At 40.5% G+C, this 15,263-nt stretch overlaps 1 protein-coding gene across 2 annotated transcripts in view; it reads right to left on the bottom strand.

The window, feature by feature from the left end:
* Positions 1-15,263, bottom strand: part of LOC126178807 (neurofibromin) — a 474,179-nt gene that overhangs the window by 402,185 nt on the left and 56,731 nt on the right. For both annotated transcript variants that reach the window (XM_049924560.1, XM_049924561.1), the window contains exon 5: positions 6,069-6,175. In XM_049924560.1, coding sequence (XP_049780517.1) covers positions 6,069-6,175 — 107 coding nt within the window. The remainder of the gene's footprint in view (positions 1-6,068; positions 6,176-15,263) is intronic.

Genomic DNA, 15,263 nt, shown 5'->3' with positions numbered 1-15,263 from the left:
CTGATAGGGTGACTCATGCCATGAAGGGAAGAAAAGTAAAATTCTAATGACAGTTCTTTTGGCCACTAGTGTAAATGGATGGTGTTTCAAAGGTGTAAAGACAAAACAAATGGAATATGAACCCAATGCAAATTTTTGAATCATTATGATTTTAATGAAACAGTGGTTAAAAAAACTGGAAGTTAAAATTAAAAAGCAAAAAAGGGGAACTGTCTTCTTGTGGACCGATGTGCAGCACATCCATCCCTTGTAGTTTTGGAAAATATTCAAGCGGAATTTTTCCCTCCAAACTGTACCAGTGTTCTACAGCTGCTTGATTCGGGCATTATTGCAATTTTCAAATTGCATTATAGAAAAAGACTGGTTCAATATTTGACAGCATTGACTAATGCGGGAAATGAAAATTACTCCATTAACTTACTACAAGCCATGGAATTTATTTCGGTGCCTGACAAATGGTGTCATCCTCCACAATTAACAGCTTTTTCCATAAAGCTCACACCTTACTGGAAGAAACTGCTGCTGATAATAATAGTGGGGGTGGCTGTGTGTGGTAATGAAGTAGCTCTACTGCAGGGTACAGATTTCGACAGTTTTGAACAACTTGATGATAATCTCGCCATGTGCGCGGAACTACAGGATGAGGATATTATTGCTGATGTGTGTACCAACAATACGATGACAATCAAGAATGTCGACTAGTTTCAACTGACAGTGATGGAGATGGAGATGATGACTTGAATCTTGAAACACCTAAACTGAGTGAACTGTCAAGTGCAAGTGATGTGTGCTGGCATTACACCAATGCAAAAATGAATTCATTAATAAGTTTACAAAATGAGGTACAAGCACTTAATGCACAAAAATTGAAACAAGCCAAATTATCTGATTTCTTTAAAGCAGTGTCAAGTTCAAAATAATACATTTTCTCTTTAATGCTATATCTTTGTTGGTTGTACTGTGCAAGGTGCCAAATTACAATACAGTATCTAATTTCTCTAAAGCAAGACTGAATTTTTTTTTTCTTTTAATACTCTATCTCCACCATTCGTTAAGTTTACACATTGCTGTATCTATATCTGACTTCTAAGTAATCCTGAGTTACAATCTTTTCTCTATCCCTCGATATATGTATAAATCAGATTCAACCGTAATTCTTACCTGTGAATTCTGAGAACCTGATGTTGGGAGGAAGGATCCAGATGGTACATGTTGTGAAGCAGTCACTGAAATCGAGCAAATTGTACTCATCAATGTGTTTTATAGTTGGATAGTCAACTCACCTCCCGGCTACAGTTTGGTAGTGGTCATTCATTCAGGTCGGCAGCTTGCTAGTGGTCACACACGCACATACAATGTTGTGCTGGAGCTACAGCAGAGCTGTGCTTTTCATAGCATGGGATATACCTGTCACAGGACTGGAATGTGTAATCTGGCAACATGCCGTATAGTGAATGCCAGGCATAGTCAAGGCACAACGGTACAGAAAGTGGGTGCTTATGCCATCTGTGGGCCAGAATCGAAGGCAAAGCAGAAGTGCTTCTGCCTGGTGGCAGCTAAATTAAAGAACGCTATGTAATATTACTTTAATATATGAAAATGACTGTAATTTAATATTGTAATGCTATGGTAGGTTTAATTGTAAATAGAGAACTTGGCGTAATGTAAAATAATGTTTAGGTGTGGGGGGAATCCCCGAGAATGAGAACAGTGTAAAGGTTGGCGCATAATATTGGCGGTAGAAGTAAGTTGGCGTAGCTCTGAGGCAGAAAAAGTGTTAAGTGGCGTAAAAGTGACTGCCAGTGTGTGCTACGGTAACGTTGCTAACAGACCATTTAGAAGTGAGCTGAAAACAGATATGGACTTTGTTTATCATATGGCTACAAGCTAAATGGACACTAAGGCTTGTAAGATGCGGTACTTCGACAGAGATGGGCTTTGAGTGGCAAAATAGTACGGTTTCCCACTCTGAGGTACATGGCACTGCATGGTGCAATGCCGCATTAATTGCGATGAGTTGCTTGTGCCAACGGCGAGGTGGACCAGTAGCTGCATCCAATGGCGTATTGTGATCTCAATAACTGATGAGGTCCAATGGTGAGCTCACTTCAGTAGCAATGAACTAGAAGTTATCTTACAAGAGTATTAGTATGAACATTGGTTATTATCTACATCTACATCCATACTCCGCAAGCCACCTGACGGTGTATGGCAGAGGGTACCTTGAGTACCTCTATCGGTTCTCCCTTCTATTCCAGTCTCGTATCGTTCGTAGAAAGAAGGATTGTCGGTATGCTTCTGTGTTGACCGAAATCTCTCTGATTTTATCCTCATGGTCTCTTCACGAGATATACGTAGGAGGGAGCAATATACTGCTTGACTCTTCGGTGAAGGTATGTTCTCGAAACTTTGACAAAAGCCCGTACCGAGCTACTGAGCATCTCTCCTGCAGAGTCTTCCACTGGAGTTTATCTATCATATCCGTAACGCTTTCAAAATTACTAAATGATCCTGTAACGAAGCGCGCTGCTCTCCGTTGGATCTTCTCTATATCTTCTACCAACCCTATCTGGTACGGATCCCACACTGCTGAGCAGTACTCAAGCAGTGGGCGAACAAGCAAACTGTAACCTACTTCCTTTGTTTTCGGATTGCATTTCCTTAGGATTCTTCCAATGAATCTCAGTCTCGCATCTGCTTTACCGACGATCAACATTATATGATCATTCCATTTTAAATCACTCCTAATGCGTACTCCCAGATAATTTATGGTATTAACTGCTTCCAGTTGCTGACCTGCTATTTTGTAGCTAAATGATAAAGGATCTATCTTTCTGTGTATTCGCAGCACATTACACTTGTCTACATTGAGATTCAATTGCCATTCCCTGCACCATGCGTCAATTCGCTGCAGATCCTCCTGCATTTCAGTACAATTTTCCATTGTTACAACCTCTCGATACACCACAGCATCATCTGCAAAGAGCCTCAGTGAACTTCCGATGTCGTCCACAAGGTCATTTATGTATATTGTGAATAGCAACGGTCCTATGACACTCCCCTGCGGCACACCTGAAATCACTCTCACTTCGGAAGACTTCTCTCCATTGAGAATGACATGCTGCATCCTGTTATCTAGGAACTCATCAATCCAATCACACAATTGGTCTGATAGTTCATATGCTCTTACTTTGTTCATTAAACGACTGTGGGGAACTGTATCGAACGCCTTGCGGAAGTCAAGAAACACGGCATCTACCTGTGAACCCGTGTCTATGGCCCTCTGAGTCTCGTGGACGAATAGCGCGAGCTGGGTTTCCATGACCGTCTTTTTCGAAACCCATGCTGATTCCTACAGAGTAGATTTCTAGTCTCCAGAAAAGTCATTATACTCGAACACAATACGTGTTCCAAAATTCTACAACTGATCGACGTTAGAGATATAGGTCTATAGTTCTGCACATCTGCTCGACGTCCCTTCTTGAAAACGGGGATGACCTGTGCCCTTTTCCAATCCTTTGGAACGCTACGCTCTTCTAGAGACCTACGGTACACCGCTGCAAGAAGGGGGGCAAGTTCCTTCGCGTACTCAGTGTAAAACTGAACTGGTATCCCATCAGATCCAGAGGCCTTTCCTCTTTTGAGCGATTTTAATTTATATCGATGCCACTACCAGTACATTTATATTCTGTGAATCAGTTTGTGTAATAGTCAAACCAAGTTCTCTATAGTGTGTAAAGTTTGAAGGCAATAATAATTTTGTAGTTTAAATTGCATTCCCCGAGTGTAATCAATTATTTAAAGGAAACAGCTCATTATTACCCCATATCCAGTGATTTCTATGTGCTGCAACATCAGTGAAAAGTTATGGTGCATATCGGCGTAGCTATATAACAAGAGAAAATATTCAGAATTAACGCCAAAATAGCCAGCAGATGCCGCTTCATGCAACAGATGGAAGATGCCAGGTACTGTGCCACCTTAATTGCTATCTAGCTCAATGTGGTGGCTTTTCAGTAAATTGCCATAGTCAAAATTACTCGGTTCCATCCAAGCAATGTGATTCTCAATTAGTGTTTTCAGTAACTATATTGTTCTTTAATTAAGCGTTCAAGGAAATTGCTGCCACCATGGTACACATTGTGCCTTCAGCACAATGCAAGCTCAATAACATTAAATTCAGTAATTACAATTTGTGTAGTTTACATTAACCTAAAACAAGTTCAAGTGTTTATCATGTGTGTTTATGTATTGTGAAACGATTTCAGGCTGTGGTATTGTTTTAAATGAATAATGTCCTCCTGCTAGGCAATATCAAACATACGGAATTAAGTGCTCCCTGTTCAGTCACTTCAAAGAGATTATCAGTGCTACTAATAATCAAATATAGACATAAAAATAAGTTTGTTACGCGCCATTATCATTATTTGTTCCAAAAATTCCATGTAGTAGTTGGATCACCATAGGGTGGCTATTCAAAGCCATTACACGCGAGAGCCACTTTCCAGATGTCCGATGCCGCATGGTCTAATAATAAAGTAGTAAATTCGGGTAGTGGCATCGCAAATGGGACATGCTAGGTTGGTGCAATGGACATATCTTTCACCTAGGTCTTTTTACAGGGGTGGTATGATCCATTGGGAGTGCATGCGGCATAAGGATGTGCAGTAAAACGCTATTTTCAGATGGATGGGAAGGAAACATGGGGGATAAACAGTAAGAAAAAGAAGGTTTTTGAAGACATGAATATGTGGTGCTATACAAGAATGTTGAAAATTAGGTAGATAGAATTGTGTAACAAATAAAAAGTAAAGAATAGAATAAGAGAGGAAAGACATTTACAACACAACTTAAGAAAAAGAAAATATAGGTTGACGGAACTCATGTGTCAAGGAGTAAATACATAGGTAAGTACAGATGGTAAGAATTGTAGAGGATGATCAAAACTTGAATACAGTAAGAAGGTGCAAATTAATGACAATTAAAGTAATTGTGATACAATGAAACCACATGCACAGGAAATTGTAGTGTGGAAAGCTGCATCAACATAATCTTCACACTGAAGACAACAATAACAACAACAACAACATACACACACACACACACACACACACACACACACACACACACACACACAATGCAATTTTATTCTCAACTATGTAGATGAGAGTTACCCTTGCGATACATCCTTTGTTCCCATAATCCTCCTGGCCTCAATCTCTGCTAGCGTCTTGCCCCACACCCACTTCCTCCCTGCCCCAGGATGCTAAATTCACTCAACCTACACATGTACCCCTCTTTCAAACAGTCTCCCCTTCCAAACCCGCTTCCCCACACCATCACCATTGTGTGCTGCACAAACAGACCTACACCAGCAAACTTTTTGTTGCTTTCCTATTCCATGCACCTGCTCCCTCCTCTTCCAAACATTCCTACTCTATCTGCTGCCTCCGTCCAAGCTGTCATTCACCCTTCCCCAAACCTCCCTCCTGCTGCTTGCCTTCTTTCTTTTCTCACACACTCCACCCCGACTTGCCCTCTCACACCAGTCTGCCTTTGGAACTGCAGCCTGGCATTGTGTATTCAGCCAGCACAATGTAGCTGTTGTTTGAATGGGGGGGGGGGGGCAGAGGGGAAGGGAGGGGAGGGGAGAGCAGGAGAAGGGAGGGGAGTGGAGTATGACCGCACATGTATGTGTGTACACTAGGTCAAAAAAGATTTCATCTGAAAGCTAGCAACATTTTCAGACTTTAGTCCTAAATTACTTACATTCTGCCAGAACTTCCCACACCATGCTTAATGCAATGTTTGGAAGAGAGCTATTATTCTGAGGTATAAAACAAGTTCTACCAAAAGGACACCAGATTGTTTTATTACTGCCTTCTTTTATGTAAATTTCTATTTTGAGGAGAAGGTAAATGTTTTTTCCTCGCATTGAGCATGGTGTCCATGGTATGTTAAGCAGCTGCATTCACAGCAAATAAAAGTAAACTTTTAGTGAAGGTACATTAAGTAATAAAACATTTTGCTAAGTAAAGGAAAGTGAGGTTGAGACAACACAAACTTACCATTTAACAGTTTAATAAGGCGATTGACGTCAACATTGATATGTTGTATAAGTTCTATATCACTGTAATCAGGATTTTCTTCATTGCATGTACTAAGCTCCTGCAACCTGGGAAAAGGAATGATAAAAATTTTTGCTCCATGAAAAAGAAATTAAATCATGAAATGAATGAAACTACTACGAAGAATGTTAATCAATATTAAAGGCAAAATTATATCTAAAAACAAAGATGATGAGACTTACCAAACAAAAGCGCTGGCAGGTCGATAGACACACAAACAAACACAAACATACACACAAAATTCAAGCTTTCGCAACAAACAGTTGCTTCGTCAGGAAAGAGGGAAGGAGAGGGAAAGACGAAAGGATGTGGGTTTTAAGGGAGAGGGTAAGGAGTCATGGGCCTTTACAAATGTCTGCTTGTGTTTGTGTATGTGCGGATGGATATGTGTGTGTGTGCGAGTGTATACCTGTCCTTTTTCCCCCCTAAGGTAAGTCTTTCCGCTCCCGGGATTGGAATGACTCCTTACCCTCTCCCTTAAAACCCACATCCTTTCGTCTTTCCCTCTCCTTCCCTCTTTCCTGACGAAGCAACTGTTTGTTGCGAAAGCTTGAATTTTGTGTGTATGTTTGTGTTTGTTTGTGTGTCTATCGACCTGCCAGCGCTTTTGTTTGGTAAGTCTCATCATCTTTGTTTTTAGATATATTTTTCCCACGTGGAATGTTTCCCTCTATTATATTTAAAGTCAAAATTGACGTAAATAAAAAATTCAATACTCTCAAGGACAAGGTCATTTCATTAACGTGTGAGGTAGTGGGAAGTTCTTCATTGTAGGAGTATAAGATAACAAATTCAGACCAAATGAAACATACATCACGGTAATAGGGGCCCAAACAATTGCATCAATAAATGGTGTACCCCCACCTGGTGGCAACACAGGCATCTTTTCTCACATGCAGATGTTCATAAAGGTGCTGAATGGAATCCTGCAATAGACTGTCCTAAGCTCCAAGCACCTTTTGTTGCAGTTGGTAACGGTTCGTGTAGACCCTGGAGAATGAGTAAAGCCTTGCTTCTTCATGTTCCATATGTGTTCAATTGGTGAGAGATTTGGTGATCTTGCTGGCCAGCAAATTTGTTATACACCATAAAGAGTGCTTTGCAGCGCAGCAGCTGTATGTAGACGTGCATTGTCCTGCTGAAAATACACATCACCTTCCTGCCGAAGAAATGGCAGTAGCATGGGGATAACAGCCAGTGAAATGTAGCAGTCACTGATTACTTTATCATGCAGGATCGCCAAATGTGATCACGAGTTGTAACTGATAGCCTCCCACCCAATAAAGCCAGGGATGGGACTAGTGTGTCATGGGCAAATGCTCTTTGAAGTGAGCAGCTCACCAGCTCTATGCTATACTTCTCCACATCCATTACTCATTTACAGACAGAGCCTATTCTCATCAATGAAGTTGAATGCCATTCCACACCCTAGTCAACTCTTTCATGATACCGGAGTTTGCATGCCTGGCAATGTCGTAGTGTCAGAGGAACTCCTGTATGCATAAGGTTCCCAATGGTCCCTGATGATACAGCAGGTGCTACATGTGCCTGCTTTTCATACCCAGATGATAATCACTTGGCCATTGCTGCTAGCACAATGCATCGATCTTGGTTGGGAATGTACTACAGACCACTGCTGAAAGCACTGTATGAATTGTCATAATGCAGTGCAGTACGTTATACTTTGTCTGCAGTCCACAATGCTAGCTGTATTACGTATTTTTAATCATCTGTACCCACATCCTGTAATGTGACTAGATGTATGTCATAATATTTTGATGATGACGTGTCTTTCAGGCATATTGGATATTTTGTGGTATGTAAGTAATATTCTTTACATTGTGGCCACCATTTTACATTGTATAATCTGTGTGTGTGTGTGTGTGTGTGTGTAAGTTGAAACTGCATAACTGTGAAACAAATAAATATTAAAATGTAGTCAAATGGCGGCAATTTCATACAGGAAGTTCTACACGATTGTGGTCCCTAACAAAGAAAAAAACATTCCATAAGCATGAATTCTCACCTTCTCTGAGTCACAGATTTTAAAAAAGCTTTTTACTTTGTTTCAACATAGTACATATACTAACAGCCCGTCAGTTACAAGATTGGTACATGCTTGTTTTCTTGGGCACCACTGTAGGACAGGAGTGATAGACTCACCCACAAGCAGTAAACATCCAGAAGATGACACAGATTTAAATCACATCATATTAGGATGTACTAAGTATCTTCCACACCAAATGAAATTTTAAAAATGCGGTGTCCCTTGCAAACAAATATATAAACCCTGATGAGTGAGAACAATAGCCAAATTAATACTTTAATAGCAAGTTACCTGGGACAAGCAGACATAAATCTCCGATGTTCAAATACTCACATTTGTAAATTTATATGTGCAAAAATCTTTACTAATCTTAAAAACACTCATAAATGGCTGTATTATTTCCAGCTCTGTCCATCTTCGCTGTAATTATTAAGGTACCCTATCTTGCCTCTAATTTTGAAGTACAATGAACAACCAGTTCTCTGCATTCACGGAACATCACTAATCGTTCAAGTGTTTTTGTAGAAGGAAAATAATCTCTTCACATCACTGGATGTTGATGATGCACATTTTAGGATGTGAAATATTCCCAGAAAGATGTCCGCTGGAGTGCATTCTTCTCCCCCACTGAGGATAGTGGCAAAAGTACGCTAGCCTGGATTTATTGTCAAAACAGCGTCAAACTTATTGACTACCCTCTGCTCCAGCTGAATGGTGCTGGCAAGCAAGCTGAGGCTGCTACAAATGTATGCCAGAGCATTCTCAATTTTAGGTTCAGTGAAAGCATTTTGTGACTTTCATACTAAAACTGAAACTGAAGATTCTCTCAGAAATTTAGAAAACCTCCCCATCAATGAACCTTCGTAAATGCTTTATGACTGGTACTGAACTCGGTTTGTTTGATTTTTTTTATGTACAGTATTGGACTTCAGTGACCACATGTTTCTTGGGCACTAGTAGTACATGTGTTACTACAATGTCCTTACTTTTCTGAAGTCAGTTATATGACTTTACATTCAAATATTTTTTAATTTCAATTTGTCTTGCTGCTCATTTTCTAATTTAAATGAATTAGGCTGACTTGTACTCTGCAGTCAGTACATGATCGCACAATATACCATTTGCCTTCGGTAACTGGTAAAGTCAGATAGGGTTATCAATGCAATTGATATCAAAGCTAACTGTAATCACTGAGAATATCATGCCTCACATTTCTTTGCGTGTGATTCAGGTGAAAAGGTAGGTTTTGCTGCAGACACAGGTGGCAGAGATGCAGTGTTTTTTTCTACGGAAATTGAGTTTGTTCAGTGCCTTATATTTGAGTATTATTACAACAAATTGGATTCACATGCTCATTCATTCTGCACCTGGCTATCATCACATCACTTAAACACTGTTATGCTTGGTAAGATATTTGATACAATTGCTCATGTTCAATGAAATTCAATTTTCCTCTCTACTATGCCTGCTGTAAATTGTTGTGCTAATAAGTAAGTGTTCACTGCCTACATAATTTTCAACATATTCTTTGCAGCCATACTGCATTACTAAGTTTGATTCGTGGATCGAAACTTGTATACAAGATGGCATTTGTCTTAAATCAGGGTTTATCTGGAATTACTTTCCTATGTAATCCCACTTAAAACACCTCGCGGTTATCTTACAAATGTGGCAAATATCAAGAAACAATTCATTTTTGGATTCTGAAGTCTTTTGTTATCTGCATCAGTAACATTTGCTTCCTAGATGGCTGCACTGCTTTGGTCTTTGTGTGTGCATCACTACATATATGTTCCTAGTTAAGACTTCACAGAAAACTCAGTCTGCTTACTGTATACTCAACATAGAAAATCTGTTCATCAGCAGTGAAAGTCATGCCAATCATAACCCACAATTTTAATTTAGATAATAACTGTGATACAACAGGAGGCATTATCAACACAAATGGTCAAAACTCTTAAGAAGGGCTATTTGGAAAACTTTCTTGGTGCTCTGTAACGAACCAAGACCAGGCAGAACTTCTCTTGGTTGCAGAAATCTGTGGTTCAACCTAAATTCTGGCCAGATCTTAACTTATTTTTATTTATAAATTATTTAATCCATGATTGTAGATTTTCACATAGTTTTCTAGCCTCCAGGAGCAAATTTGCCATAAATACTGTTTTTCGTTCATATGGAAAAAAGAACACATTGACACCGGTGTGTCAGACCCACCATACTTGCTCCGGACACTGCGAGAGGGCTGTACAAGCAATGATCACACGCACGGCACAGCGGACACACCAGGAACCACGGTGTTGGCCGTCGAATGGCGCTAGCTGCGCAGCATTTGTGCACCGCCGCCGTCAGTGTCAGCCAGTTTGCCGTGGCATACGGAGCTCCATCGCAGTCTTTAACACTGGTAGCATGCCGCGACAGCGTGGACGTGAACCGTATGTGCAGTTGACGGACTTTGAGCGAGGGCGTATAGTGGGCATGCGGGAGGCCGGGTGGACATACCGCCGAATTGCTCAACACGTGGGGCGTGAGGTCTCCACAGTACATCGATGTTGTCACCAATGGTCGGCGGAAGGTGCACGTGCCCGTCGACCTGGGACCGAACCGCAGCGACGCACGGATGCACGCCAAGACCGTAGGATCCTACGCAGTGCCGTAGGGGACCGCACCGCCACTGTTGCTCCTGGGGTATCGGCGAGGACCATTCACAACCGTCTCCATGAAGCTGGGCTACGGTCCCGCACACCGTTAGGCCGTCTTCCGCTCACGCCCCAACATCGTGCAGCCCGCCTCCAGTGGTGTCGCGACAGGCGTGAATGGAGGGACGAATGGAGACGTGTCGTCTTCAGTGATGAGAGTCACTGCTGCCTTGGTGCCAATGATGGTCATATGCGTTTTTGGCGCCGTGCAGGTGAGCGCCACAATCAGGACTGCATACGACCGAGGCACACAGGGCCAACACCCGGCATCATGGTGTGGGGAACGATCTCCTACACTGGCCGTACACCACTGGTGATCGTCGAGGGGACACTGAATAGTGCACGGTACATCCAAACCGTCATCGAACCCATCGTTCTACCATTCCTAGACCGGCAAGGGAACTTGCTGTTCCAACAGGACAATGCACGTCCGCATGTATCCCGTGCCACCCAACGTGCTCTAGAAGGTGTAAGTCAACTACCCTGGCCAGCAAGATCTCCGGATCTGTCCCCCATTGAGCATGTTTGGGACTGGATGAAGCGTCGTCTCATGCGGTCTGCACGTCCAGCACGAACGCTGGTCCAACTGAGGCGCCAGGTGGAAATGGCATGGCAAGCCGTTCCACAGGACTACATCCAGCATCTCTACGATCGTCTCCATGGGAGAATAGCAGCCTGCATTGCTGCGAAAGGTGGATATACACTGTACTAGTGCCGACATTGTGCATGCTCTGTTGCCTGTGTCTATGTGCCTGTGGTTCTGTCAGTGTGATCATGTGATGTATCTGACCCCAGGAATGTGTCAATAAAGTTTCCCCTTGCTGGGACGATGAATTCATGGTGTTCTTATTTCAATTTCCAGGAGTGTATCTATATTTTAGTATACTGCAATGCTACTCTATGATGATTAGTTTGCAGATAAATGACAGTAAATGCTAATAAAAGAAAACTATATCTTTTTTTATTAATTTACAATGTAACTGTAATATTAGACAAAACATACGCCACTATTTATTTTTTTCTTGCAATACTATCAATACTTGTTAAACTAAATCCTTTTTATGAATGTCTTTAAAAAGAAGCTAAATTGTGTTAAATTATTAACCAACATCATATATGAGCATAATGTTTTGTTTATCTCTGTTTTTTTTTTTAGTCACAACCCTCACACTTTTACTCTTAAGTGTTTTTTTAAAAGCTCCTTGGTCAAGTGACTTCTTGTGTAAACAGTGCCTTAAGTAAGTTTTTTCCCTCAACAAAATACAATAGGTTATGGGTCCCAGTTACGTGTATAAAAATGTGTGCAAAAAGTGACAGGTATAGTTTTCTTTTAACTCGTATTTGCGAGTGTGTTTTTTGGTTTTAGAGAGAAATGGATCTGGTAAAACATATCAAGCCGTTGAATAGTCAAACTGATTGGCCAATGTGGAAGAGAAAAATACCAGATCTAATCGACTATCATGAAGGAGCTTTAGACGTAATTGATGGCAAGTCAGTAAAACCTGAGCCACTGTCTGAAGGTGCTAATGATGCAGCAGTAAAGGATCATAAAGCCAAGTCAGATTTTTTAACATAAAGCAAACGCTTATGCCAAGTTGATGATTACAAGACACTGTATATCAGAAGATCATGGACAAAGAAACGGCTCATGAAGCGTGGGAGGCACTGAAGCAGAATTTCGAAGCATCATCAAAGGACCAGCTGTTCAAGATTTGTTCAGATTTCTTCGCATTTAATCGGACTCAGGAAGAAGACATCTCCACACACATAGCAAAGTTAACAAGTCTGTGGAATGAACTAAACAACGAGCTTGATCTGATATTGGTATGTATAGTTTTACATATTCTACCTGCAAGCTTTGATTCCTTTCTTTAAATCGAGTTGGATGTTATTAACGGAAGATGATAAGAAAAGTTTAATGAATTAAAGGAACAACTGTGCATGTTTGAGAGAAATTTCACAAAGAGTAGTGAAAAATCGAACAAGAGGCATTTGTAGTCAAATCAGGTAAACAAAACAAAATAAAAACTAACAAATTCAAAGTTAAAGGAAAATGTAATTATTGCAAAGAACCAGGCCACTGGATCAAATATTGTAAGAAGTGGATTGCTGATGGAAGACCAGCTAAAAATACAACTGTGCAGAATAACATGGACAAAACTGTAATAACGAATGTAGCATTGTTTACTATTTGTGGTGAGCTTGTTCATTAGAAGTGGATGTATACAATTGGTGGATTGACAATGGTGCAAACGAAACATATGACAAATAGTCCTGATTACTTTGTCAGCTTTGAAGCATTCAACAATCCCTGCTCTATAACGGCTGCTGGACAGGAGTCTCTAGAAGCAACAGGAAGTGGATCAATTCGGATTCTGGTAACAGTTGGCAGCAGATGTGAAGAGCTGACCCTGACTGATGTCTGGCATGTACCAAAAATTTCCAAAAACCTTATTTCTGTTTTAGCTGCCAAAGATCATAACAAAAATAGTATATTTTAGTCAAGTACTATATACTGCTCTTTGACAACTGATGGTAGAGTGAGACTGTTTGGAAATCGTAAAGTTGGTGGTACTTTACACAAAGCAGAAGTTAAGCCCTTAGTGCCAGAGAAGGGTGCAACTGTGAATCTTTCAGTGGAAGATAGATTTGATGTACTTCAACTGTATCATGAGAGATGGGGTCATCAAGACAAGCGTCATGTTAAAACAAAATTCAAAAAGGAATTTAACATTGATGTTAGGGAAGGGGCAGAGAATTGTGAACCATGCAAATTTGGGAAAGCGCATCGTCTACCATTTGGAACTAGAGAAAAGTCAACAAGGCCTGCTGAGTTGATATCAGCTGATCTCTGCGGACCTTTTCATGAGTCATTCCAGGTGAAATATTACCTTGTTTTGTTCAAAGATAATTGCACCAAGTTTCGCTATAGTTATTTTGCTGCAGAAAAATCAGAGTTGAGTAAAATTCTCAAAGATTTTCTCTCACGTACAAAGGCATTGGGGTACTCTGTTAAAAAGATGCTGAGTGACAATGGCAAGGAGTTTGATAACAAAGAGGTTAGATCCACCTAAAGTTCAAATGGTATAACACAGTGATTGACTGCTCCCTATACTCCTGAGCAAAACGGTATTTGTGAGCCGGATAACAGGACAGTTGAGATGGCCAGGACACTTAAGTATTCAAATCCAGATGTCACTTATCCAGAACAGATATGGGTTGAACTGGTTAACACAGCAATTTACAGAATAGGACAGGAAAGTCATCTGTAGAAGGTTTCAGCCCTTACAAGTTGTGGGAACAGAAAAAGCCTCAAACTAAACATCTTAGGATTATTGGCTAAACATTTTATGCACACATTCCAAGTGAAAAATGAAAGAAAATGGACAAGAAATCTGTGAAAGGACATCTCATTGGTTATGATGGTGATGAACACTTCAGGATTTGGATAAAAGAAAGTAATTCAATTGTGCTGTCCAGAGATGGGCAATTTGAAGAAAAACCGGGATTCTGTACTAAACAAGTTACACTACCATTTCAAGATGTTGAAAAGCCCATTGCAGGTCCAGATTATATTAAAAATCAATCAGAGAGTGAGGAAAATACACACTCAGAAGATAGTTGGAGCATAAAACTAGTTCAAACACAGAATCTGATGATGACATTCTGGAACCTTGCAAATAGGAAATAGGAGTGAAGTTAAGAGATCGTTCATCATTAAAGAGACCAAAATAACTCAATGATCATGCAATGATAACAGAAGATTTCTTTGTCACAAATGAGGTTCCTGAAACCCATGAGGATGCTCTTAAACATGAACACAGCATCAAATGGAAAGAAGCAATGGACAGAGAAATGGAATCTCTGATCAAAAATGAAACCTGGGAGCTTGAAGACTTACCAAAGGGTGCCAAGGCAATCCCATGTAAGTGAAGAAGGGCAGATTAAAAAATTTATGCTCAACTGGTTGCCAAGGGTGTAGATTACAGCCAAACTTTTAGTCCAGTTGCAAAAATGACAATGATTCGGTCTATTCTGAGTGTTGCTGCAACTAAAAGAATGTATCCTGGACAGTTTGATGTGTCAAATGGCCTTCCTGTATGGAAAACTTGAGGAAACCATTTATATGGCACAACCAATAGGATACGAAGATGGTACCAACAGAGTTTGCAAGCTGAAGAAAGGCCTGTATGGTTTAAAACAAGCACCAAGATGCTGGAACAAGTGATTCAGAGAATTTTTGGTCGGTCTAGATTTCAGTGTAAGCCAAGTAAATCCATGCTTGTATGTTCAAAATAAAAATGGCAAAGATGTTCTGGTAATTTTGTATGTTGACGACGGGTTCGTAGCTGCCACTGATACAAATGATTTGAGCATTCTCTTTCAATAATT

This window comes from Schistocerca cancellata, chromosome 1, assembly GCF_023864275.1.
Source record: "Schistocerca cancellata isolate TAMUIC-IGC-003103 chromosome 1, iqSchCanc2.1, whole genome shotgun sequence".
In the NCBI taxonomy this organism is placed as follows: domain Eukaryota; kingdom Metazoa; phylum Arthropoda; class Insecta; order Orthoptera; family Acrididae; genus Schistocerca; species Schistocerca cancellata.
Note: the sequence above shows the minus strand (reverse complement) of the source record. Positions and strands in the feature narration are given on the sequence as shown.